This window comes from Mustela putorius, unplaced genomic scaffold (genome assembly GCF_011764305.1).
Source record: "Mustela putorius furo isolate JIRA1106 unplaced genomic scaffold, ASM1176430v1.1 tig00003854_pilon_pilon_pilon, whole genome shotgun sequence".
NCBI lineage: Eukaryota > Metazoa > Chordata > Mammalia > Carnivora > Mustelidae > Mustela > Mustela putorius.
In genome coordinates, this window is record NW_025422006.1 from 665,531 (window position 1) to 689,686 (window position 24,156).

Consider the following 24,156-nt stretch of genomic DNA (forward strand, 5'->3'; position numbering starts at 1 on the left):
CAATTGAGGAGGGCCAAGACTACTTTTTAGAGAAAATGAATGCTGTTATTAGGAACAACAGAACGAAATGAGAAAAGAATCCTGGCCAGATGTGAGACAATCCTGAAGACCAAGCCCTCCCCGGGGTTCAGGGTCCCCACCTAAAACAAGCAAGCTCACTTCCTGATGTGAAAATAAGAGTAAACACCCCCTGGTGACGAGGGAAAACCTCTATTGGACAGAAGTAGACTTGACCATTTCCATCACCGGGAAGGATACTGCCTTTGCCCTGAAGGCTCCCAAGTCCGCGGCTCGGTTTTCTAGTCTAGCGCTCTGAGCGGCTTTGCCCGGTGAGGTCAGCCCTCATCACAGAACTCCAAAGCAACACTTCCCAACACAAGGAATGAGGCTTGTCCATTACCTTAAGCTCCTGCAGCTGGTCAGGCTCATAGAGTTTGGGGGACAGCGCCTGAGCCAGGAAGGCGTCCAGCTCCTGGCGACGCAGGATCCGTGCTCCAGGCCACTGCACCATATACCTACAGGTGGACAGAGAGGGTCTGGCGTCAGGATGGAGCAGTCACTGGTCACACGCACAATCTGGTGCCCAGGTTCTAAGGACTCTCAGATGACACGCACTGTGCGGGGTACCACCGAGAGTTCTCCCCGAGCGCCCACGTGCGCTGCAGGACACCAGCTACAAACGCACGTAAGGCACCTGGGCTTGACACAAGGTTTGCTTTCAGAGTGATTAAAATAGCACAGCACATCTGCACGTGCTGCAAAGCCACTGCTCGGGGATTTCTGACGCGGCTTCTCTTCGGTATTCAAACCCTGAAAATACATTTCAAGCACCAATTTACACGATTTCTTTATTTCAGTTCAAGACCAGACACCTGGGAGGCAGACTCTAGGTACAAATAAAAAAGACACGGCTCCCAGTGAGGAGCGAGTGTGTGTGAGACACGTGCACAGAAGAGGCTTGGGCCCTGAGGAAGGGACACCTGTGGGCACCAGAGGAAGGGACAGGCAGGGGCCCAAGGGACCGGAACTGATGTCATGGCCTCCACCACCAGAGCCCACAACCCTTGGACCCCCTGGCCTCTGGGGGGCAGCCCTAGAGTGAGCAGCTGGGGTGAAACTGATGTTCAAATCTGAAACATCCACCCGTGCCGTCTGCCCGGGATCCACCAGCATCCACGGTCTTCCTCCTTCCTCGCCTCGCCACATGCCCTGCCTCTGTGACAACCCCAGGTCACCGAGCCAAGGCATCGCTGCCATGGCCCCAGCCCAAGTCTCCCCGAGAGCCTAATGGCCCCAGCCCTGCACCTGGCAAACCTGAAGGATGACTCAGTCAAGTTGCTGCTGGTCGCTAAAAATAACCTGGGCTGACAGACCCCTCTGTGACCTCTGATGGGCAGTTAAAACACAGCCGCAAGAGCCATGACATGCACAAAGCCCTTCCCAGGCCTGTCTGCTGAGGAAGTTCTCCCCAAGCTAAAAATCTAGGTCAACAGAAGCAGGAGCAAGTTGGTGTGGAGCCCTGTGTCAGTGATAATCAATGCCCATCCACGGGAATGTGCATGTACAGGCAAAGCAGGAGGTTCTGTCCAGTACATCAGGAGAAGTATTTTCAATGAAAACCTCAAGAGAACACCGAAAGTTCTCGGCAGGTGCCAGGCACCAGTCTACATGGCACATCCCATCTCCCAGCTTCATGGCCCCTGCAACCCCAAGCCAGGGGCCACCCTGCCCCACCTCAGAGACGGGGACCCGCGGCAGAGCGTCCACGTTCTCAGGAACAGGACGTGGTGCAAGGAGGAAGTACGGGTAATGTCCAGGCAAATGAGTGGTAGACGCTGCATCTGTGGGAACTCAGGTTAGTGGGGCGTCTTTAACAGACACCTAAGTATCATTTCATGGAACTGTTGATGGCCACAGTGACAAAGACAGCACCCGTACAGCTGTAGGGACAGCAGTCTGAGTCAGGGCTTGATGTGAGACACAGCAAGTGTGAACAAGGCCCCCAGTCCAACAACAGTGGCTGTGGGAAACACTGGGGTCTGTGTATGGCCTCTTCCTGCAAATCGGGCTGCACCTGGATGGTGACGAAACACGCAGAACACGAGAGCTGCTGTCTCGAACACATGCACGTGGACAGCACTGGCTCAGGATGCGCTTGGTGCTGTGCAGCCTCCCAGTGTCACCCCGCACGCCCACAAGACATGAATGCTTCCCCTGGCACGCCCTCCCATGTTCCTTTTAAAATGATGAATGAGAAAAAAACGCCATCCCGGGGGCAGGCTGGTTTTGTTGGCAGCAAAGACTCCTAGGAGTCAGTTTAGCTGAACAACAGTGTTTTTGGTTAGAATACCCGTATCTCCTCCGTTTGGCTTTCTAGTCCCCCTTACACAAAACCACCATTCACCTCGTTCTGGATGCACAAGGGTGCAACGCATGAGTGGAAACCACACGACACAGGCCATCCCCACAGCATCGTGGTCAAAAGTGAAGGTGACGGGCAGTGGCCTGGTCTGCCCCCCTACCTGCCACACTGCTCCACCCATGCAGACAGTGGGAGGCTATCTGCAAGGCCAGCCAGGGGCAGGTCCCAGTGCAACCCGCCCTGGGAAGGCTGTGCTCCCCAGGGTGCGGACACAGGTACCACCAACTGCCTGTGTCTTGCTCCAGGGCTTAAGCGCTCCATTCCCTTATCTACCTACTGACCTGAGTCCCACCAGGACTGAACCCAGCCCGGGGCTCAGAACATGAGCTCTCTGGGATGAGGGCCGTCTGCCTCAGCTGTAGACTGGGAAGGCCGCCTACTGCCCTATTCTGGACAGTTCCACCCCAACACTGAACCTCGGCTCAGGTCTGCATCCCACCTCCACCCTACCCTGCTTGCAAGGATAGTTCTAGAGATCTGGCTGCTATCCTCCCACTCACCGCTGCTGTCAGTGTTGACTGCCCTGGAAGGGACACAGGCATCAAGACCACAACCACCACCACACTGTTGGAGCACCTGCCCAGAGACAGGAACAGACCTCACTGCAGAGAGACACTGGTACCCACGGACCGAGAAACAGTCCACTCGGAAGCAGACAAGCAGCAGCCAGGGTCTGGGAGCCTGTTTGTTCGGACAGCTTCCTGGGGCTGCTGCCCCATTACTTCATGTGCTGGCTACAAGATGGACTATCTGCAGACAAGCCAGTGTTCGCTCCGCATCAACCCAGAGGAAGCCTGGAAGCTTCGAGGACTGGGAGAGACTTGGCAGCTGAATGCCAGCACGAGCTGAGGTCACCTGTGGCTGATGCAGGACATCCCTGGGACAACTGGCAAAATTTCAGAAAAACATATACATGAGCTGTACTAAGAGGAGTTTTCTGATTTTGACAATGTCTTTGTTTTTAGAAATACACACCCAAGGGCTCAGGGATAGAGGCCCACAACTTCCACTCAAGGGCCAAGACACATGGACAGAACAAGAAAAAACTGCTGCAATAAAACGAGCATGTCGGGAGTCTGGGTGAAGGACCGCCAGAGTCCTCGAACTCCTCTCACAATCTGTTCAAGTCTGAAGTTATGCAAAACAAACAAACAAAATCCAAAAAGTAAAGACAAAGAAAAAAGAAAACTAACGAAAGGGAAACCCCGTGGCTGACCACCAGCCCGGCCCCGCACCCAGCCCCACACACAGCCACCACAGCCAGGGGTCAGCAGCCGCACTGCCGTGGCCTTGGCAGTGAGCTGGCCTCACGTCTACCAGCTCCTGCCCACTGCCCTACATCCCTGCCCACGGCAAACTAACCCTCTCTCCTTGGATTTGCAGACCATTGGCCTTGAGAGTGAAGGACCAGACTCCCTGGAGATAAGGCCTGACCACATGTGAAAACACCTGCCACAGAGGCCAGCAAGTCCGTAAGGGTCCCATGGACACAGAGCCAACCGCCTGGGCACCGCGTCCCCCACTCGCCGCCCCCTCCCCATTTCCTGCACCTCCCCCTCCAACACCCTACTGCTAGGCCTGGACAGGGATGGTGGCCTTCCAGACATTAGTCGACCCTCTTCCCCAGTTGCCGGCTTCCTGAATAAAGCAACCTCTCACTTCCCACCCTCACCTGTCTTTCGAGTGTTGATTTTCAAGAGGTGAGCTGCCAAACCTGAGGTCGGAACTGATTCTCTCCGGCAACAGTCATCCACTGGACACCATAGGGCCTCACTGCCTCCCCTCCCGGGACCTAAGCCCGACCTCAGGGCCTCAGAGGCACACATCAACCCTGACCCCTCCTCCTGGCCCCTCCAGGCACCACCGCCTCCAAAATGAGAGGCCTCTGACTCAGCCTCCCCCCACGACCTGAGGTCATGCCATGGAGCCAAAGGGGGCTGTGCAGTGTGCCTATCACCTGCCTGTCCCCAAGTCTAAAATGCAGAAGGCAGAACAGACTCTCTTAGTGGGAGTGGACCAGCCTGTTTACTGGTGTCCTGGCCCCCACGCCCCCAGGCACTTACCCTGTGAACGCAGTCCCTCACCTCTCCCTGACTGTCTCCTCAGGACCTGAAACTGGGAGAGGCTCTCTGCACCAGGAACCTCAGGTGTCTGCCCATCGCCACAGCCAACCATCTGCCTCTCACCAGAGTGCAAGAGCCTCTCATGACAGTCACATTTAATAATCTTCCCAAGTTCTAAAATGAGTATATTTTCTATAAACAACCACAAAAAAATCAACCATAAAGACTGTCTTAAAAACGGGGACCAGGACAATCCTGAAATCTGGAAGACTTTACAAAGGCCTAAGAGTGACGGCCAAGGAGAGGCCACGGGGACAAGGACAGAGACTAGGTGAGGAGGGCGGCCTCGGGTGCAGCAGGCGGCAAGAGAGCCTCTCTGCAGGATGGCGGACAGTCCGCTGTCCGTTGGGGTAAAAGGCCACACACCGATTTAAACTTGGAAGAGAGAAACATAATCAACTAAATTTATTCTTGCTAATTTGATCTCAGAACATCCAAAATCATCACTGATAAAAAGAGGTCCATAAATGAATTTTCCAGTCACGGAAAAAAAGAGATTTGAAACAAAGATCTAGTCTCTCGCACAAAGCAATCCTCAGTACGCCTGTGTCAGCCAACCTCAGTCTGGTGAAGCAGAGGCTTCTACAAAAGTCACTGGCCTTAAAGCCTACGACGAATGTAAGAAATCTCGGGAACTGGACACTTGACTGAAGCTCTGTCCCGTGCTCAGCCCAGGGGGAGAAATAGGGGAGTCGGGGGCCAGGCAGGAGGGACACACAGTGCTGGGCCCGCAGGCTGAGAGGCCGCCATGTGGTGTGGGAGGGCCTGGGAGACCTGACCGTCTGTACCCAGAGGAAGCAGGGCTGCCTGGAGAAAGAGAAGAAGCTGCTCCCCGGATGATGGAGACCCGTCAGGAGAACACACAGCCCAGCCTGACACAGCCCAGCCGGGGACAACGCAGCATCAGACTTAGCAATGTCAGTAGCAGCCTGGGGGCCACTGAAGAAGGCAGAAGCTGGGAGTCCACAGAGGTCTGAGGAAGGGTGGAGTGTTCACACAAAGAGCCTCCCATGAAACACAGGCCCCACCGCAGAGGCCTGCCGACACCCACCCCGCCTCATGGCTGGGGCGCAGGCACACAGCCCGCAAGAGACCACAGCAACAGAGGGGCAGCTGGACCTCCCAGCGATTGGCAGAAAAACCAACAGGACTTTGCCTCCAAACACAAAGAGAGGGTCTTAAATGGATTCTGAAGTTAAGACAGAAATAAGGCATGATGTTGACTGATTCTGGTGATTACATTGTGCTTCTATCAGCAAATGTCCTTGTTTGTTCGAAAACCACACTCCAATGTGCGGGTTAAAAAAAGGCTCTCTTTTGCCCACCCCCCATCACCTCCCACTCTGCAACCACCAGTTTCTACTCTGTACTGGGGAGTCTGTGTGTGTGGTGAGCACTGGAAATGCACGTGACTATTGTATCAATATGCTGTACAACTGAAACGAATATAATGCATATTATATAATTCAATTTTTTAAAAAATTAAAACTCTGGGGGTGCCTGGGTGGCTCAGTGGGTTGAGCCTCTGCCTTCGGCTCAGGTCATGATCTCAGGGCCCTAGGATCAAGCCCCATGTCGGGCTCTCTGTTTGGCAGGGAGCCTGCTTCCCTCTCTCTGCCTGCGTCTCTGCCTGCTTGTAATCTCTCTGTCAAATAAATAAAATCTTTAAAAAAAATTAAACTCTTGGGGCGCCTGGGGGCTCAGTGGGTTAAAGCTTCTGCCTTCGGCTCAGGTCATGATTCTGGGGTCCTGGGATCAAGCCCCGCATCGGGCTCTCTGCTCAGCAGGGGGCCTGCTTCCTCCTCTCTCTCTGCCTGCCTCTCTGCCTCCTTGTGATCTCTGTCTGTCAAATAAAAAATAAAAAATCTTTAAGAAAAAAAAATTAAACTCTTAAACAAAAAAAACTCTTTATACAGTACTTGCAATTTTTTTCCCAAGTTGGAAATTGGTTCAAAAAAACCCTCAAAAAAGTCAGGAAGCTAACTGAGGAAATGCCAACACAACTTCACTCCCAGCACCAACGGTGCCCACATGGGGCCTGTCGGCTGAGGGCACGGCAGCATGCAGCGCCCAGATCCAGGTTTTCCACCCTCTGCAAGGGCAGGAGCCGGCCCGCTGGAGAGGACAGGGTCTGGGCCAAACAGGGAAGATAGAGGACAAGGCCCGGCGTCTTGTGCAGCTAGAAAGCAAGAGTGTGCTGGGAAAGAAGGGACACTGAACGCGCCCCCGATGCCTGAGCTGGGACAAATAAACAAGGACACATCAGGAATAAAACCAAAACACAGGGCGCCTGGGGGGCTCAGTGGGTTAAGCCGATGCCTTCGGCTCAGGTCATGATCTCAGGGTCCTGGGATCGAGTCCCACATCGGGCTCTCTGCTCAGCAGGGAGCCTGCTTCCTCCTCTCTCTCTCTGCCTGCTTGTGATCTCTCTCTGTCAAATAAATAAATAAAATTTAAAAAAATAAAAAAAAAATAAAAAAATAAAAAATAAACCAAAAACACAAGTCCATACCAATCTGCATATGATTAAAAGAGGTACATTCTCCCTACAGAACTCCAAATATCACATAACGTAACATGTACAGCCTTCAAAATTGCTAATATTTAAAGGACAGAGCATGTTTAAAATCAGTATGATATTTACACACAAGACATTCACCAAATGCACCCATTCCATAAATATACCACGCAGAATCAACCCAAATGCACGTGCACTTCCATCACAGACATGACTACAGGACAAGGACAACTCATCGGACATGGCCGTGCATGTTCCACACGGAAGGCATCTGGGGGCGCCCAGCTGCACCTACCGTAGGACACAGCACAGCACCGTGAGGTGGGTGGGCACGCTGGCCGGGTTGAGCATGGCTGGCGTGTCTGACCTCATGCAGGCCAGGAAGGCCCTCATCCTGCGGTTCTTGTCCTCCACTGCCTTCCCCAGCCACAGCCTCTTCAGGTTGGGGCAGGTCCACTCCCTGAAGGCGAGCGCTTCCACCAGTTCCGGCGTCTGTGGAGACTTCCCTTTGTAAGCTGCCCACTCTTTAATGATCACGGGTGGAACTGGGGAGGGAAGAGCAGAGGAGAACCATTTACGACCAGCTCGGCTACCGGAAGCCAAAACAAACCCAACCCTCCAACAAATACAGTCTGAAGATGCCACCGCTCACACCACACACTCTCTCATCAGTAAGCCACCGGCCCCAGTCCTCAGGTCTAGAACGTTCCGTCCCCGATGCACTTTCATGGTTCAATCAGATTTCCATTCAGGCCACCAGTAAGTTTCTCCTCAGTCAATCATGATTTGATTTCCCCATATAACTAATATGCATAAATCAAGGATACTGGAAAACATGAAGTCTGTTAAGTTTTAATAATAACTGCTAAAATCCACAGAAGTGTGTGATTATCATGGAAATCCAAAGGAAATCCAATGGAGATAGCTATCTTTTTTTTAGATATCTTTTCTACACAGATATCTTCACTAATCAGATTTGAGAAATAACCTGCACTTGGTGCCAGCCTGCTGAGGGCACCCTCAGGCGCCCCTGTTAAACTGTTTTGAGATGAGCAAGAACAAGCTTCCTGCAGTGAGACCCCAAAAGCCCAGTAAGGCAGCAAACTGAGGCAAGATTCAGTGTTTTGAAATCCCAGGTGATATCAGCACACGATAATTCTATTCAGGACTGAAGACAAAGAATAAAATTCCCCATTTCACCTCCAAAAATGCAAGAAGGTCTACACTAATCTAATACAAAACTACGGCCTCTTCTCCTTAGCTGTCTTACCACTATTCGAGTCTATTAATTCCTAAAGTACCAACAAGCACCTCTTCCCATGTAAGTCTGAATCCAGTAAGATAAAGTGCGACGGGGGAGTTGCAGTGAAGACATGGCACACCACCATAGGGACTGCGTTCCAGTGTCTCCTCGTGGCACTGATGGAACAGGCCGATGCTGGGCTCTGGATGTGCATTTCCTAGGCAACGCCAGCTCACTTGGGCCCAAGAGCACCGGAGTACAAATGGGGCCCAACCAGAACCAAGATGGCACTGGAACTCCACTGTCCTCTTCCACAGGCTCCTTCTACCCAAATGACAGCAGCCCAGATGGGCTCACTTTCCCGAAAGTACCTCCTCCCAAGGCAGACAGGAGACTGAAGGCCCACATTCTGACTGGTGGAATGACCGAAGGACCACCTGCAGCTCCGCCCCGTCCCACCTGCACAAGATCCTGGAGAATGTGGGCACCAGACACCCGGATACACAGGACGTCAGCAACAGGACAGCCAGCTCCGCACACCCAGCCACAGACAAGGCAGGGAAAGGTGTGCTGCTGCGGAGCCCTGAGACCCCACCTCCAGGAGCAGGCGGCTGGAGCAGGGTACAGGTCGAGATAGCTCCCAAGAACTGTCTTCTTCCAAAAAAGTTACTGTTTTGTCACTGGGGAAATCCCTTTCATTCACATTTGAGTATCTTAACATTTAAGTACTAAAAAAATCTAAAACGCGTAAAATACTTAAAGTCATCAAGTGCAAACAGATACACACACATATATAAACACATGCATCTTTGTAGTCATCCATGTTTTGAGACGCCAGACACGCACCCACGCAGTCCCTGTCCTTGGACTCACAATCTAGCCCCACGCTTGCCAAGACTTGACACATGCAGCACGCACACCGGGCAGCGTCACCACAAGGCGCCCTCGGCCCAACTAGTATCAGAGGCTGGCAGTCGTCAGCCCCAGATAAGCAGGCCAAGGCGGGTCACAAAACAAGCCCTTAACCAGCAGGCTGCGGTGTGTGTCTACTGGTTAATCCACAAGCACATTTCCATGCCAAAAAAGCAAAAACGCACGAATGTATTTTGTAACATGTTCATTTTGGCCGCAAAGTATTAAAGGTACTGGTTAGATTTTATCTTTAGTTGTAGGATTAGCTCATCTAGGTTCTTTCACTTTCTCCCCAGCGCACATGCACACTGACACACATGCACGCATGCTCACACGAGGTGGCTGCCCGGCGCCAGGTCTCTGATCTGAGTCCACTCTGGGAGGCATCCCCACTAAGTCCATCTCCACTTCTGAACCCACCGCTCGCTAACACCTACCAAGGTCATTTTACTCGATCATGTCTTGCTTTCATCTGGAAATAGGTTTAGGTAGCACACTCTTGTTCTTGAGGCCCAGGCCCCACGTGGAAGGCAGGTGGGGGACATGGAGCGGCCTCTCACGCCCACCCGTCCCCACCTCATCCCCCAGGCTCCGAGACAGCGGTGCGTACAGCGGGCTGAGGGTCTCACATGTGTCCCAGTCTCCAGGAGAGCTGCTGCACGCACATCCTTCCAGCTGGCAGCGGCTGCCGGGAACTGCCTGGAGACACTGCTGGGGACACACTCTGCACTCACAAGGAGCGAGGCAGGGAGGGGGATGTGCTCCCTCTGAAAGAGGGGTCCCGGGTATTCACTTCTTCTTGTCATTGAAAGTATTTTTGTTGCCCATCTCTACTACTCATGAACAGCTCAAATCTAATTTAGGAAATGCAAGTGTAGGAACACAAAACTTTGTTCTGAGAGCAAAGCAGCTCCCAACTTGTTTTATCTGTAACATGTGTGAATCTGGTTCTGGAAATCTTTGTGCATACCACTTAATAGTGCTGGAAGCTATGGCCCATCACCTCATATGTATTTACTGAGCATCTTCTATGTAACAGGCAGGGGTGGGGAGCTGGGGAGGCCGGGGAGGCTCAGGGGCCAATCCTCATATGCCATGTCACACCCAGGGTACCTTAAACCCTGAGGCCCAGCCCTGGGACCAGGCACCAAGGAGAAGGGCCGAGGACTCACTGGAATGCAATCTTGGAAAGGAAACATAGGCACCTCCTGCCTGTTACATGGCTACAGACTGCAAGCGTGTGAGGTCGACCACAGTTAACTCGTGAAAGCCTAATGTTGATAAAGGACCCCAAGGATATCAGTTTCCAGGGTGACATGCGACAGCCCATGTGCACATACACGTACACGCCCCTCCCCAGGAGGACAGAGGGCTCAGGCTCTGTGACTCCACTCGCAGGGACAAACAGAGGCAGAGGAGCTAACAGCACCTCCACCGGGCTCCTGTGTTTGCGAAAAGCATGGGTTACATGGCGATCACCCATGGGGAAGCTGGGGTATTACACACCCCTTGAACACACACATGTAGAACTCAGACAAGAGCATGGCCATGACAAGCCCATGTTTTAAGACATGACCTCATGCCCAGAGGTCAGCAGACCCAGCTGTGCCATCAGCAAACACTCAACTCAGCTTTTCCACCAACAGAAAAACTCACCCTTTCAGGCAGACCTGAAAACACTGAACATGAGACTATCTTCCTTCTTTCGCGTTAAAGCAACATTTACATCGGCAAAAACAACTCCAGCGTGTTGGTTTTCTGTACTGCTAGAGGCTACGTTTATGATGCACCTTCTTTACCAAAGTGCCCCTTCAAAACACAGCCTGGGACCCACTACACGTTTACACTTAAGCTGCTGGTGAGAACCCAGCATTTCCCTCAAATGGGAGTCATCGTCTTTGGTGTCACATGGAAACACAGGGCGGCCGGCTACCTTGCAAATGTGCTATAACTGACTGGGATCCATCCCTGACCAGGAATAATGAAAATGGTTCATTTCATAAGCCAATTCCAACCAGCCGGAGGTGGCTGCTGACAGAGCCGCATGATGAAGAACACCTAAGCCCTGGGTCGGTGCACCGTGAGCACCAACCATGCCCGCTACGAGCTGAGTGTGCGAGGGGGGCCCGCACACATCCCAGGTACAGCTGAGGGAGAAGATGGACACAAGCCGCTCCCACGACATGGCCCACTGGGCCTACGGCCTGTGAGCAGACATGTGCGTGTGCACACGTCGGGAGGAGGAATGCTACACTTGCTCAGCCTCACAGTAGAGAAAAACAACACAACCACACAAGTGAAAACGAAATCTGGTTCTTCAGTATGGTTCTTCAGTATCTACACAGAAACAGAACACTGGGCACAACGGCAGCTGGGCCTTCCTTCCCACAGGAAGCCGACGTATGAGGCGGCGGGGTCCGGCCGGCTCTCCACTCCCCTATGTGAACGTGTGTGTGGGTGCCCTCCCCGCAGGCTCCAGAGCCTGGTGCTCCCAACACATCACAACCCAGGAGGGCAAGGACCTACGATGGACATGAAGGAGGCCCAGAGACTGCCGCATGGAGCTGTCCACCCATGCAGCTGCCCCTCAGGCTCAGCTGCTCACAGGCTGGTGAGGAAAAGGCGGTAGCCAAAGCTACTTCTGGAAAGCTTTGTGGAGTAAGGAAATGCAGATAAATATAAACAGCCTTCACAAAATCAAAGGGGAAATGTGTATGATAACCAAATTTCACACATATTAAAACAACGCACTAATATGGGTCATGTTATTCTGTTTTATAATATAATCCATAGTGAAACAATTTAATTTTACTCCTTTCTAATTAGCAGAACCAATTACTTGGCACAAACAAAATTTCTAAAGCAAAAAGCAAACTGGACCACAAAAGAAATCTATATCCTCTTGGCTTTTCTTGACTATTTAGAAAGTGCAGATTTTCATCTTTTGTCTATACCTTATGTCCCTTCACCGTGTATAAGCCTATTTCTCTTACCTAATTTGGAGGTCCTGGGGAGTATTGTTGAAGAAAACAGAGGCCAGTATTCATAAGGGAACAATAACTAGAAAATGCGCCCATCACTGAGCTTTCCCTCCTGGACTTCTACCTCATCTACAGTGGGCGAGGAGCCTTGTTACCCTGCAGTCCTTTTGGAACCAGGCCCCCTTTCTTCCCGCCCCTCCTGCTGGCCCTGGGGGGTTGAAGGGCACCTGAGGTGCCCCCCGGGGACAGCAAGGCTGGAGCCACCAGCAGGGTGGGAGCTTCATGCTCCAAACCTCCGGCCTGGCAACTGTCCATGGACCCCGCCCAAGTGTCCGCAATGACAAAGACAGATCTCTGCACCCACCGCACCCCAAAGCAACTGCCTCTGTCCCCATTCAGAACCCGGGGTTAATCGCTTGTGCCAGGTCTGCAGAGTTCCGCATGGGCCCTCCATTGGTGACTTTGAGCATCTTATTGTCCTATAAAACAAGCTTCTGATGGATCTCCTAATAGCAAAACAATGGAATCCAGGGATGGACGCACGGAGAACAGTCTGCCAGCACATAATTCAGTAGGACTTTCACAGGCCAGAGTTTTTAAGGATCTGAGGGTGGATATCCTGCTTTAACCAAAAGACTTTAAAAATGAACCTATGCTAAATCACACAAACACTAGAGCACTCATTATAGACTAAAAAACGTTTTATCCTGTGTCTTCATCAAGAGACTACATTTCCAGGGTGGCTGGGTGGCTCAGTCAGTTAAGTATCTGACTCTTGATCTTGGCTTAGGTCTTGATCTCAGGGTCATGAGTTCAGGCCCTGCATTGGACTCCACACTGGGCCCGAAGCCTCCTTAAAAAAAGAGAGAGAGAGACACTACATTTCCAAATGGATACATGTCTTCAATGTGGTGAGAGCTCAATATTTTTAAATAATCCCTTAGACTTCCATGTGCCCTCTGTTTCTCTCTGACAACAAAGCCCTCCAAGGGATCCCCCAGGTGTCACAGTGAGCTTGTCAAACCTGCGTCTGTACACCCAGCATGCTGACACCGTGCTGGGCCTGAAGCCTCACCTGCTTCAGACGGCTGGCTCACCTGGGATCCATGGCGCAGACCGTGGGGCCAGATGGCATCTGAGAAACAAACCTGCCCCGAAGACCTCATGGTGCACGGTCAGTGCTTTCTGACTCTCATGCAAAGTGCCACTGACTTCATTCCATCCACAGATGGTCTAAGAGTGGCCAGGGGTAAATCAAGGTTTCAGCAGACTCAACTCTCAAACCCTGCCAACCAGGAACTCTGGAGCAATTGCTGCCAGCACAACCACCGCCATCCTCACCTCATCGACAGCCCCAAGGGCTTCCTCCCTAAGAGCATTGAAATGCGCCATCACTTACGACCTGGTTCAGGCAGGAAACCCATGGCAGGGGCATCTCACATTAGCACCGAGAGTCAGCTGGGATCTAAGAACGGGCCCCAGCGAGCAGTCCTCGGGGAACCACCGTAATGGACTGTTAGTGAGAGGTGTAGGGTCACCAGTGCGCACGTTCCTCCCTCACACAAGGTTTGCTCTAGGAAAGCTGCCTGTGTTCTGGCTCAAGGCTCCCAACAGCGCCTAAGGACATAACTTCCCCCTGCAGAAAGAGGGCCCTTGGTTACCATGATAGACAGCAACTAGGGCAGGCATTACTGACCTAAAAACCTTTTCTAACGCTGTTTTCCCCTCATTAAGCCAACCAATGCATAAAACAAATTCAAGCGTATCAGGTCCCCAAGAAGACCAAACAGACCTGGATTCTAAAGCCACTCATTACAGAGCTAACCACAGTCTCTTAACCCATGGACTCAGAGGTCAAAGGGACACATCTTTCCACCTAGAGGTTCATCGTTACCTGTAATGCCCGTGAATCACACACTTCTCTAGGTGCCACTGACGTCCCAGGGCTGGTTCATAGCTCCTTTCCCTCTGTCTCAGTTCAGCTGCCTGTCCCTACCCAACCCACGCCCCTGAACAGAAATGTCCCACCCTCCCCCACCCTTCAGTGGTTTCCCCGTGACAGACAGAGAAGTCAGAACCCACTTTCTTCCATCACCTGAGCAAAAAGACCAATGCGCAGCACCATCCTACCCCAGAAACTCAGTCGGGGGCACCTGGGTGGCGCATTCAGTTAAGTGTTCGACTCTTGGTTTCAGCTCAGGACATGATCTCAGGGTTGCAAGATCAAGCCCCGCATGGGGCCCTGTGCTTAGTGCACAGCCTACTCAAGATTCTCTCTCTCCTTCTGCCCCACCTCCCCAGCTCCCTTTCTCTCAAAATAAATAAATAAACCTTTTAAAATAAGAATATATATATATATATATATATATAAAATATTATATATATATATAAAAGAAACTCAACCAGCCCACATGCTCCCATGTACATGAGCTTTAGAAAAGCCTGGAGTCTGTCTGCGCCACTCTTTTCCTCTTCGCCGTCTTGTTCCTACGCTACCCAACCTGTCCTCTCTTTGTAAGCGCCAAGCCCCACAGCGTGGCACGTGCGCATGCCCAGCCCGGAACCGCAGTGCACTGCTCTCTTGTTTATGCCCTGAGGGTGCTGGTTTGTGCACTGAGTGCCATCCCATGCCCCCTGCATCCCCTACTGCCCGCTCAGGGGCCAGCCGGACATCTGCACCGCCCAGGTATGGAACAAGCACCGAGGGTAAGCACGCCAAGCGCCGTGGGGGCACCGCACACCTGCAGCAGGGCAGAGGCCAACGCTTACTTCCCGTCATCCCTGACACCCGCAGCTCACGCGTGACGCAGAACTCCCTAGATGAGAGGGAGCGCACGCTGCCCACCATCGGGGGTGTACACGGAGCACAGTCCACCCGGACGGCTCTACAAAGCTGTGGATGCTGCAAACGGGACCCATCCTGGAAAACTCCCAGGAGCGTGCTAAGTAAAGATAACTGTTTCTGGAATATAACCAAATGAGAAAAAGAACAGCCTTCACCGTGAAAGCCAAAATGGTGCTCCAGAGCCGAGGACACGGCAGAAAGTGGGGCTGTCCAGAGCTCTGTGGCACCTGGCAGTCTAGGCCAAGGCAGAAGCAAGGGGCCATGGCCCTGGAAGGGAGGTCACAGCTGCAGGCCCGGGCCAGCCAGTGCCGAAGACTGGCTGACCGTGTAAAGTGAGAAAGAGGATGTGTCCACCAGGAACAGGACGTGTCCTGGCCTTGCAGCGTCCACCGACAACAGAGTGTTTCCACGGAACCTCCAGCCCCAGTCAAGGTGGCCAACAATCGGCTAGAGGCAGCCTCAGAGATCAGTGGCCACCCTCAAGCCAGGGCACTGGCAGGCACTTCATTCTTTAGAGTAAAGCTTACTGAACCACGTAATCAGAAACAGAAAATATCAGAACCTATGGAACAAGCTTTTAGAATTGCTAGAATCTCTCTAGTCCAGAGTCCAAAGATAAGACCTACTGTCATATGTGTCCCCGAGCCACCATGCCTGCACCAAGACACTGTACACACAGGGGATCTGTCCCTAAACAGTCTTAGTTGAGGGGATGATGTGGTCTATGATATCCACAGTTCAGGATATTCTTATTTTAAACTGTATGTTTTGGGAAACTTTTCTGTATTTCCTAATAGATATATAGCGACTTTTACATTTTCCACATTAGTAGATAAAATAACCTAAAACAAAACGACATGGTTCTCCCCAAATGTTATGCTGGCCATTGGAAGATGGAAATGCATGCTCTGACCTCAGCTTTTGCCGACATGTCAAACAGCACCTTCTGTCTTTCCACTTCCCCTCCACCCCAGGGTGATCGGCTGGAGTCCTCGAGGGGGACGGTGACCAGGGCCCTGTCTGCCGCAGGCCGTGTGCATGCACACGGCACCCGCACAGACGCAGCCACACGTAGGGAGGGCCTCCCCAGGAAAACAGACTTTGCAGCACAGATGCACTCGCGGACACCGGAGCAGACGCCGCTGTTGCCCTGCCTGGGAGGCACTTGCCACAGGAGAGGGTGCCCGTCCGGACCATTTCCAGATCAACATCCAGTTTAAAGTGCACACGTTTTACCAAATACACAGCATGACTGGAATGTTACTGAGGAAAACAGCCCGTGGCTGGTCCTCTTGTCCTAAAGGCCCCGTGAAGCCCACCGTCTCGCGTGGGGACACTCGGGTCAGATTCAGTCACGATCCTCTAAGGCTTTGGAAAATGCACAAGAGGTTACGAGGTACTGAGGAAAACAAACAATGGATTTCACAGTACATACATTCTGGTGGAAGTCTGTTCTTTCTAAAAGCAAGTCTCTCAGTTTTCTTTCTGCTTTCTGCCAAGCTAAACAGCACTCCGTAAACATACTGGCGAACTGGCCTATAGAGCAGGGCGGCGGGAGGCAGGTCTTTGCTGGCTTCATCTTCAATAGAAACAGCAATTTTGATTTCACCCTTTGCATGGAAGAAAGCAGAATAATATTGCACATTTTTCATGTTGAATTTACAACAAACTCACAGAAATATACTGCATTATCTCCAGTTAATGACATTGCAATTCTATTCCAAATCAATTGCTTAACCACTCGCGTGCAGTGGGGCGTCAGGGCGAATTTATTTAGTGGGCTGTCAAAACATATGCTCAAAGAGTCCAAATAAAATCTACATGGTTTCATCTTTAAATTGGAACCAAGAGCATAAGGAAACCACATAGACGACCCCGAAGTCTTTGAAACAATCTGGACAGGTAACAGCAGACAACAAATAGACTAAAAAATGCCGAGAACTTGCAAATTTTACTTAAGAGTCAAGATGGTCATATGCAATGAAATTCATAAATTTTAATGACCTATGTGAAATCCAAGAAATGAGTGTCCTAAAGACAAAATGGTCAAATTGTCTTTACCAAGCTCTTCCATAAAACATGAGCACGTGTGTACATGGTCTCCTAAAGAGCACGCCCTGCAGCGCCCCTCATTCTGCACGGTTTTGGCACGTGCCAGGACTCGGGGTGGGGGGGCGTGACTCCTGAATGAAGGGCACGCACAGCCGCTGGGGTGGCCCTCGAAGGAAGCCCCACTCTGCTCACATTCCACGGCCAACATGGCACAAGACAAGGGGCTGCGCGTCCGCACCTGAGGCGGTGGCAAGACCTCTGGGGCCCCGTCTCGGACATTCTATGGCATCAAGGTGCATCTCAAGAGATTTTGCACGGAACTTTATTTAGGGATGTTCATGACATAAGAGTATACATATGACCTTCAATGTCTGTTAAATTTATCACTACTTACTCTTTCAATAACTCCATGGCATTTGCTCTTTCTTCATAGGTCTATGTGAGAGAGAGTGCAGTGGGAACTCTCTCCCGGTCCCTGGCTCGGCCGGCTGCCTGCGTGAATGTGAAGCCTTGCCTCACCAAGGCGTGTCGGCCTGACAATTTAACACCAGAGCCACGTAGCTCACAGCAAACAGCATGCCTGACACTCTAAGCTCTGCCTAACGTACAGAAAAATAGTAGAAGCATTTTTAAATTGAAGAGATAACCATTTACTTTTCTCAACCACAGTCACTTTACCAATATTTGCCCTTGAGATGAGGGAGTGGTGGAGGAGGACAGGCCATCTGTCGCTCAGCTCGCCACCGAGCAGACCACAGTGGGCAGGGCAGAAGCACAGGGGTCTAGGACCTCGCAGCCCACACAACCCCACAGGGAAAAGGTGCAATCTCCCCCGAACCTGGGTCCCTTTAAACTCAGCAAATCCTTCTCCTGTGAGAGGAACTTTCCACTTACCCTTACTTATAACATGCGATGCCGCTGAAAAATAAAATGTTTACCTCACAACCGTAATCTGAAAAGTGATACCATACGTGCAGACCCGTATCACATAGTGCATGACACCTGGAGGCGACTGCGGTTTAAACATAAAACTCGTGGTGCCCTTGGACTGACACGAGGGAGCGATGCTCAGGTTAGCCAACTAACGGTCGCTGTCCGGCTCAGGGTTCTGTGGGGTATGGGGCTTGTGTACTTACTGACCCCACCGTACAAACCACAGATGGATTGCAGAAGCAGAGAGAAAAATGTCTGATTATCTGTGGTGGTGCAGACACTGATGAAAACATGTTAAAAATACATGATGGCAATAAACCCATCCACATGAGAAATCTGGTCCCCGAAGTTACATCTTAAATCTTGGGTGTAGGGCCATAAACATCAACAGAAAGACTACAAGTCACTGAGGAAGTTTAAATGGACACATAGATCCATTCAAGACACCAAGATTCAAAAACAATGCCACACTGGCTGTCCACTGAAGCATACGTTTGGTAAAACACTAATAAAGTGAAATCCTGACACTACGTAAACACAAGATCGCATTTTCTGACTATTAGCATGTCACACAGTCCTGTATTCGATTTTCTGCTGAAGGGCTCTAAGAGCCACACTCGACAAGTCCAAGGATGCCGAGCGCTGTCTGCCACTCCTCAGGGGCACTCTAGGACAGAGGACAGAGAAGACAGGCAGGGCACGTGACAGCTCATTAAACCTGACAGTATGGCATAAACATGGTACAAGAAATTTTAAAATTAGAAAAGATAAAATAAAATAAAATCACAAGTTAGAAAATTAACATGATGTGCCATTAACTAGAAATCTCAAAACTATTTTCTATCAAACTAAAGGGGAAAATAAGACTTTCCCACGTTCTTCTCTCTCTGCATTTATAGGTATGCATTTTCGCCTTTTCTCCCAATGTTTACGAAGGCGGAAATGCACTCCATTTTAGGTGCCTGGTCAGACAGAAAACAGCCACCCGTACCTTCGTCAGGACGTGGAAGATATAGGGGTACATCAGCCCCTTCTTGTGCCGGTGCTCCGCCACTCTCAGTACCTCAGGTGCCACCGGGGGCAAGGGCGGTGTGGTGATGTCCATGTGGTTGCGGGTGGGCATGGACAGGAGGCAAGGGATCGGCTGCACAGTGCCCAGCTGGCTTCCCTTTCCTTCAGCAAGTTGGCTGCCTGAGGAGGCAGTGGACGAGCCTTCCGTCTGCAGAGCCACGGACAAGAGGGGAAAACAGGTCAGGTCATGTTTCCACACAGTCCTTTTGCTGTGTGTCCCATGCAGAGGACCCTCCCCGAAGACAGAGAGTGGCAGTGGTCCCCTGAGCCTATGTGAGGGTGGGCCTCACCACGACTACTCCCAGGGGCCCCCGTGGGCAGGAATGGCATTCGATGCTTGCTGGTCCCCAGGAAGCCTCCGCGTGCCCTCTGCTCTCTGTGTGGAAATGGGAGGGCATGCCCAGAGAGGCTGTGTCACTGCCTAGGAACTCGCAGCACAGAGGCTCACACCCCTCCTCACCACCACTGCTGGCATTTGGAGAACAGAAACCCAAACTCAGGCATTCCCTCTCTTCATCAAAAAGCCCCAAATTAAGTACACACAGAGAACTGCTCACTAAAAATTAAAGCAAGAAACAAGCTAATTCCATTGAAACTGATGATCAGATCTGTATATGATGACATAGAAATATGTACAGAGAATAGCATTAAGTGAAAAATACCCATCCTGTAATAACCAATCACCAAAACACAGAACGTGTAGGAGCTGCAGAGGAGGAATGGTCCCCACGTGGGGCTCAGGGACGGAAAGTTGCAGGCAGCAGACTGGGGAAAGGGAAGGCAGAGGGATAACCTTCACCTCCTCTTTATGAATTTTAGCAAAGTCCAAAGTGTTTACTGAGATCAATTATTATTTGCACAATAAATGGTTTTATTCTTTCTCATGACAGATGCTGGAAATAGTAACTCCCCATTACTTAATTTCATGCCCATCTAGGGAACATACATTTCTCTGTTCTGAAACAAGACGTGTTCTTTACAGTGGTATGTACTTAAGTGCTTAATTTTACCCTTTAAAACACAAAGTACCAAAACTGATCTTAAAAAAAAACTCAAGGATAATCCACAAGTGTTTTCTATACTCTCCACTCACAGAATGTAGACATAAGCAGCTGAAAATTTTGGAAGGTACTTTGCAAAGAATAGGCAACCACAAAGCATTTGTTACTTCTTCACGAGACAACCCTTCAACAGAAGGAGTATTCCAGAGTCTTAAATGAATTTCCGACATGGTGTCCCTTTATGTAGAGACAAGCCCTCTTCCAGCTAGATATGTGGTGCGTCCTAAGGAACCACACGCGGGGGACAGGCTCTACAGTTGAAAGGTATTGCGAGGGATCACTAGTAACAGGGAGAGGCAGATAAAAGGGGGAATGGAATGTACTTTATTTTCATTTTTAATGTGTACATTTAAAGTGATTCCTTATTCAATCCTGCAGAGTCTGTGCCTGCAGATGGGAGGCTTTCCAGAAGGTTCTGCCCAGCCTGGGAAGACATGAGTTGTCTCCTTCCCCTCCCCATACATCTGGGACCCGCTCCCCTGCACCAATGTCTGGGACCCATCTCCCCGCCAACGTCCTCAACACTCCTCCCCCGCCAATATGTGACCCCCTTCCCCTCCCATTCCCAAAGTGTGTGACACCCCCTGGCCTTCCCACCCTCCCTGTGTCTATTACTCATAACATGCTTTAAAAAAACAGCACTTTGCTTTGAACAAATTCCTAACATTACATGCTCAAAGAGTCGATATCTGAAGAATAAAAGCCGACCTACTACCTTAGTTTGGTCTCCTGGGTCTCCCCGCGCTTGCGGCTCTGAGTGGCTTCCCGTCTTCTCCCAGCCTATTTTGTTCCCACTGATATGGCTGAACATAAACAAAAGAAACACGGTCAGATTAGCGTATGCTTTCCCCCACACCAGCCCTGACAAGCCGGCCTGCACTGAGCCCACAGACTCAGCTTTCCCGACCTGGCCGCCCCCAACAAACCACCTCCAGAGAGAGCCCTGTGCTGGGAGCACATTCTGCCTGCTCAGGCCGGCAGTGACATCACACTCCAGAAGAGAAACCCAGAGCACTAAGCCAGCACAGGGCCCAAAGACGGCCAGGGATGGCCACAGAGGGGACTGATGCCGCCCTGCCTACTAGCAGCAGGCTCAGCCGTCATGAAGAAGCAGGATAAAACAAGCCCACTGAACTGACGGCTATCAGGCAGGGGAGGATTCAGTGTTATGTGGATCAAGTGTTACTCATAATTCATACAGACGTGTCAGCGACAAGGTGCCGAGAGACGGTACACGGGGCGCTCAGCCTATTCTTGGAGAGGCTGCCGGAGCGCAGGCGAGGGTGACTCATGCGGGAAGGCAGAGGTGGGTTCAGAGAACAGATGGACAGCACGAACTTCTCTGGGAATGGCCTCAAGTGACAAAGTGGTAACTAGGGTGTGGGAAGGGGTGGGGAAGAGCAGGAGGGGCTCACGGGCCAGACCCATCAGTCAGCCGCAGGAAAACACTGCAGGTTGTGACCCGTTAACAGCTCAGTTAAAACAATTCAACGGGCTTAACCAGCACTATTTTAAAAGATTTTATTTATTTGTCAGAGAGAGCAAGACAGCAAGAAAGAGCAAGCACACAAGCAGGGGCAGTGGCAGGCAGAGCGAGAAGCAAGTTCCCTGCTGCACAGGGAGCCCAATGCAGGGCTCAATCTCAGGACCCTGGGATCATGACTTAAGCCAAAGGCAGATGCTTCACTGAGTCACCCAGGCACCCCTAACCAGCATTTTTTAAAACATTTTAAAATGGAACAGAATGCAGTAAATGTGAGACACATGGCATTATCTCATACATTATTTTTCCACTTGTTATCATAGACCACAGCACCGAAGTTCACTGTGGTCCCGGGGCAACCTCATGAAAAGCGCTACCCTGGAGGGAGCTGGGAGTCTGGAGGCGCCTGAGGCACAGCCCTGCAGACAGGGGCTTCCCATCATCCCTGAGCCACACCAAAACCAGTTTCTAAAGCCAGTGCTAGCCATAAGGTCTGCCAAGGAAGACTGCTTTTACTGGACTTGCCTTTCTAACTGACCCACGGGACAGACAGAGAGTTGTCAAGACCCACAATTCTCCTGGGATGCCTCGGTGGCTCAGTCTAAGTTAAACGTCCAACTTTTGATTTTGGCTCAAATCATGATCTCAGGGTCCTAGGATGGAGCCCCTCATCAGCTCTGCAGTTTGCAAGGTACCTGCGTCTCCCTCTGTCCCCCTCCACCCCACTGGTGTGCGTGATCTCTCTCTCAGTCAAATAAATAAATCTTTAAAAAAAAGAAAAAAAAAAAAAAAGGACCCACTATTTTCCTATGTTCCTCATTTAGTGATCACCAAAACAAAACAGTGCAAAAAGGAGAGACGAGGAGCGGGCTGCCCAGCGCAAGCCAAGAGTCGCGCCCCACGTTGTTCCTCTCAGAGCCCATTCGGCTCCTCAGCCCCAGGATGGGACAGGGCCCCGGGATGCTGCCCGGTGTGGGGGTTCCTGATCATCTGCGAGGACTCAAAGCACTGCTCTGTCCGGGTCTGCTCCTCCCCCGCGCCCTCTCTGACCACAGCTCTGCCAAACCATAAGGAGCCCTAGTGATGAGAAGACGGCACCACGGTCCACACGAGCAGTCCAAGAGCATAACGATCATTCTGTTTCAACTTGAGACCAAGGCAGCCACGGCGAGGGGTGAGCCCACAAACCTGACACCTGAGTGGGAGTCAGAAGGGATGGTCCCACCACACACGTCTAGCACGTGCACTCCAAGCACTGGAAAGGGAAGGCTGGCAGCACTCAAGTGGTCTAGAATGCAGCATGAGGAGAGCAGCTTGTGTAATTTTGCACCAAAAAGTCAGTGACCTTTGCTTAGTGGAACTTTGGAACAAGTGATTTAAATCCTTAAAAGTTTCATAAAGAGATATAACATCTATTAATTACAATTTTAAATAATTAAGTACAACACACCTGTAAAAACACACCCAAGTTACAAGTGAACGGCTTAATGGATGTCCACATGCTGAGTGCACATGCGGCAGCCCCACTGAGACGCCAGGAGGCCCCTCCTGGCCTCACTCCAGACCTCCTCCCCGAGGACAATGGCTGTGAGACCTCTAACAGCAAACATGGCCTTCCCTGGGCCTCGAACGCCACAGAAACAGAACTGGGCAACTGCCCAGCGGTTCGGGCTCAACCACATTCCTGCCCGCCGTGCTGTTCAGCCCCCCGATGGATGCATTCTGGGGACAGCAAGCCACCGTCAGGTCTCCAGTCCAGCCCCCCAAACACCCTGGGAGCTCCCGCCCTGGACACGCAGGGTCTCCTATGGCGCCCGCCACAGCCCTTCTCTGGATGTGCCGACCCCACACGGTCTGGTTTGCGTTTCCCTGACAACAAGGGACATGAATGCTTCTCCACGTGTGACGTCTTCTCTCAGCTCTGCTTGTACAAATAACACACATACTTTGCACACTGCAGACAGTGTGCAAAATGCTCTTCTTACAGACTTCTAGGCAGTCCTTCATTGTGGACCCCAGTCCTCGCTGAGGCAGCGGAGTCTCGCTCTCTGGTGGACTTCCAGCCCTTCTCTTCGCGATAAACAGGTCCTTGTTTGTGACGTCTCGTCGCATAGGCCTTAGTGGCAGCGTCACCACAGCACAGGCTTCTCTCGCCACCCGGTCCCTGCTCTTCTCATGGCTGTGTCCCTCCTGGCATGCACCACATCGGCACCGAATTCCTGTCCATCTCCATCACTCAATAATACATTCCATGAAGATAAGCGCTCACAGCCACTGCCGAGTGGGAGCCCAGCAGCTAAAGGAATGAATCACAGAAACGCAGCCTAAAGGTATGTAGAGAAGACAGCATAAACTGACTTCTCCATGCGACACAAAGCTCAACACGGGCACTCAGGCATACAGCCCCATAAGCACGCGAACCTCACGATGAGTCCCAGGCCAGCGAGCACCCGGGCAGAGTGGCAGGGAGACCATGCCCACCGAAGACCACACAGAACCTACACCTACACTT

The 24,156-nt window shown here is 51.4% G+C and overlaps 1 protein-coding gene across 5 annotated transcripts in view; it reads right to left on the bottom strand.

The window, feature by feature from the left end:
* The window catches only part of FAM120A (family with sequence similarity 120A), a 97,622-nt gene that overhangs the window by 18,289 nt on the left and 55,177 nt on the right, over positions 1-24,156 (bottom strand). For all 5 annotated transcript variants that reach the window (XM_045064964.1, XM_045064963.1, XM_045064962.1 and 2 more), the window contains 5 exons: positions 20,877-20,964; positions 19,021-19,248; positions 16,480-16,654; positions 7,359-7,608; positions 401-515 (listed from right to left, as the gene is read on the bottom strand). In XM_045064964.1, the coding sequence (XP_044920899.1) occupies positions 401-515; positions 7,359-7,608; positions 16,480-16,654; positions 19,021-19,248; positions 20,877-20,964 (856 nt within the window). The remainder of the gene's footprint in view (positions 1-400; positions 516-7,358; positions 7,609-16,479; positions 16,655-19,020; positions 19,249-20,876; positions 20,965-24,156) is intronic.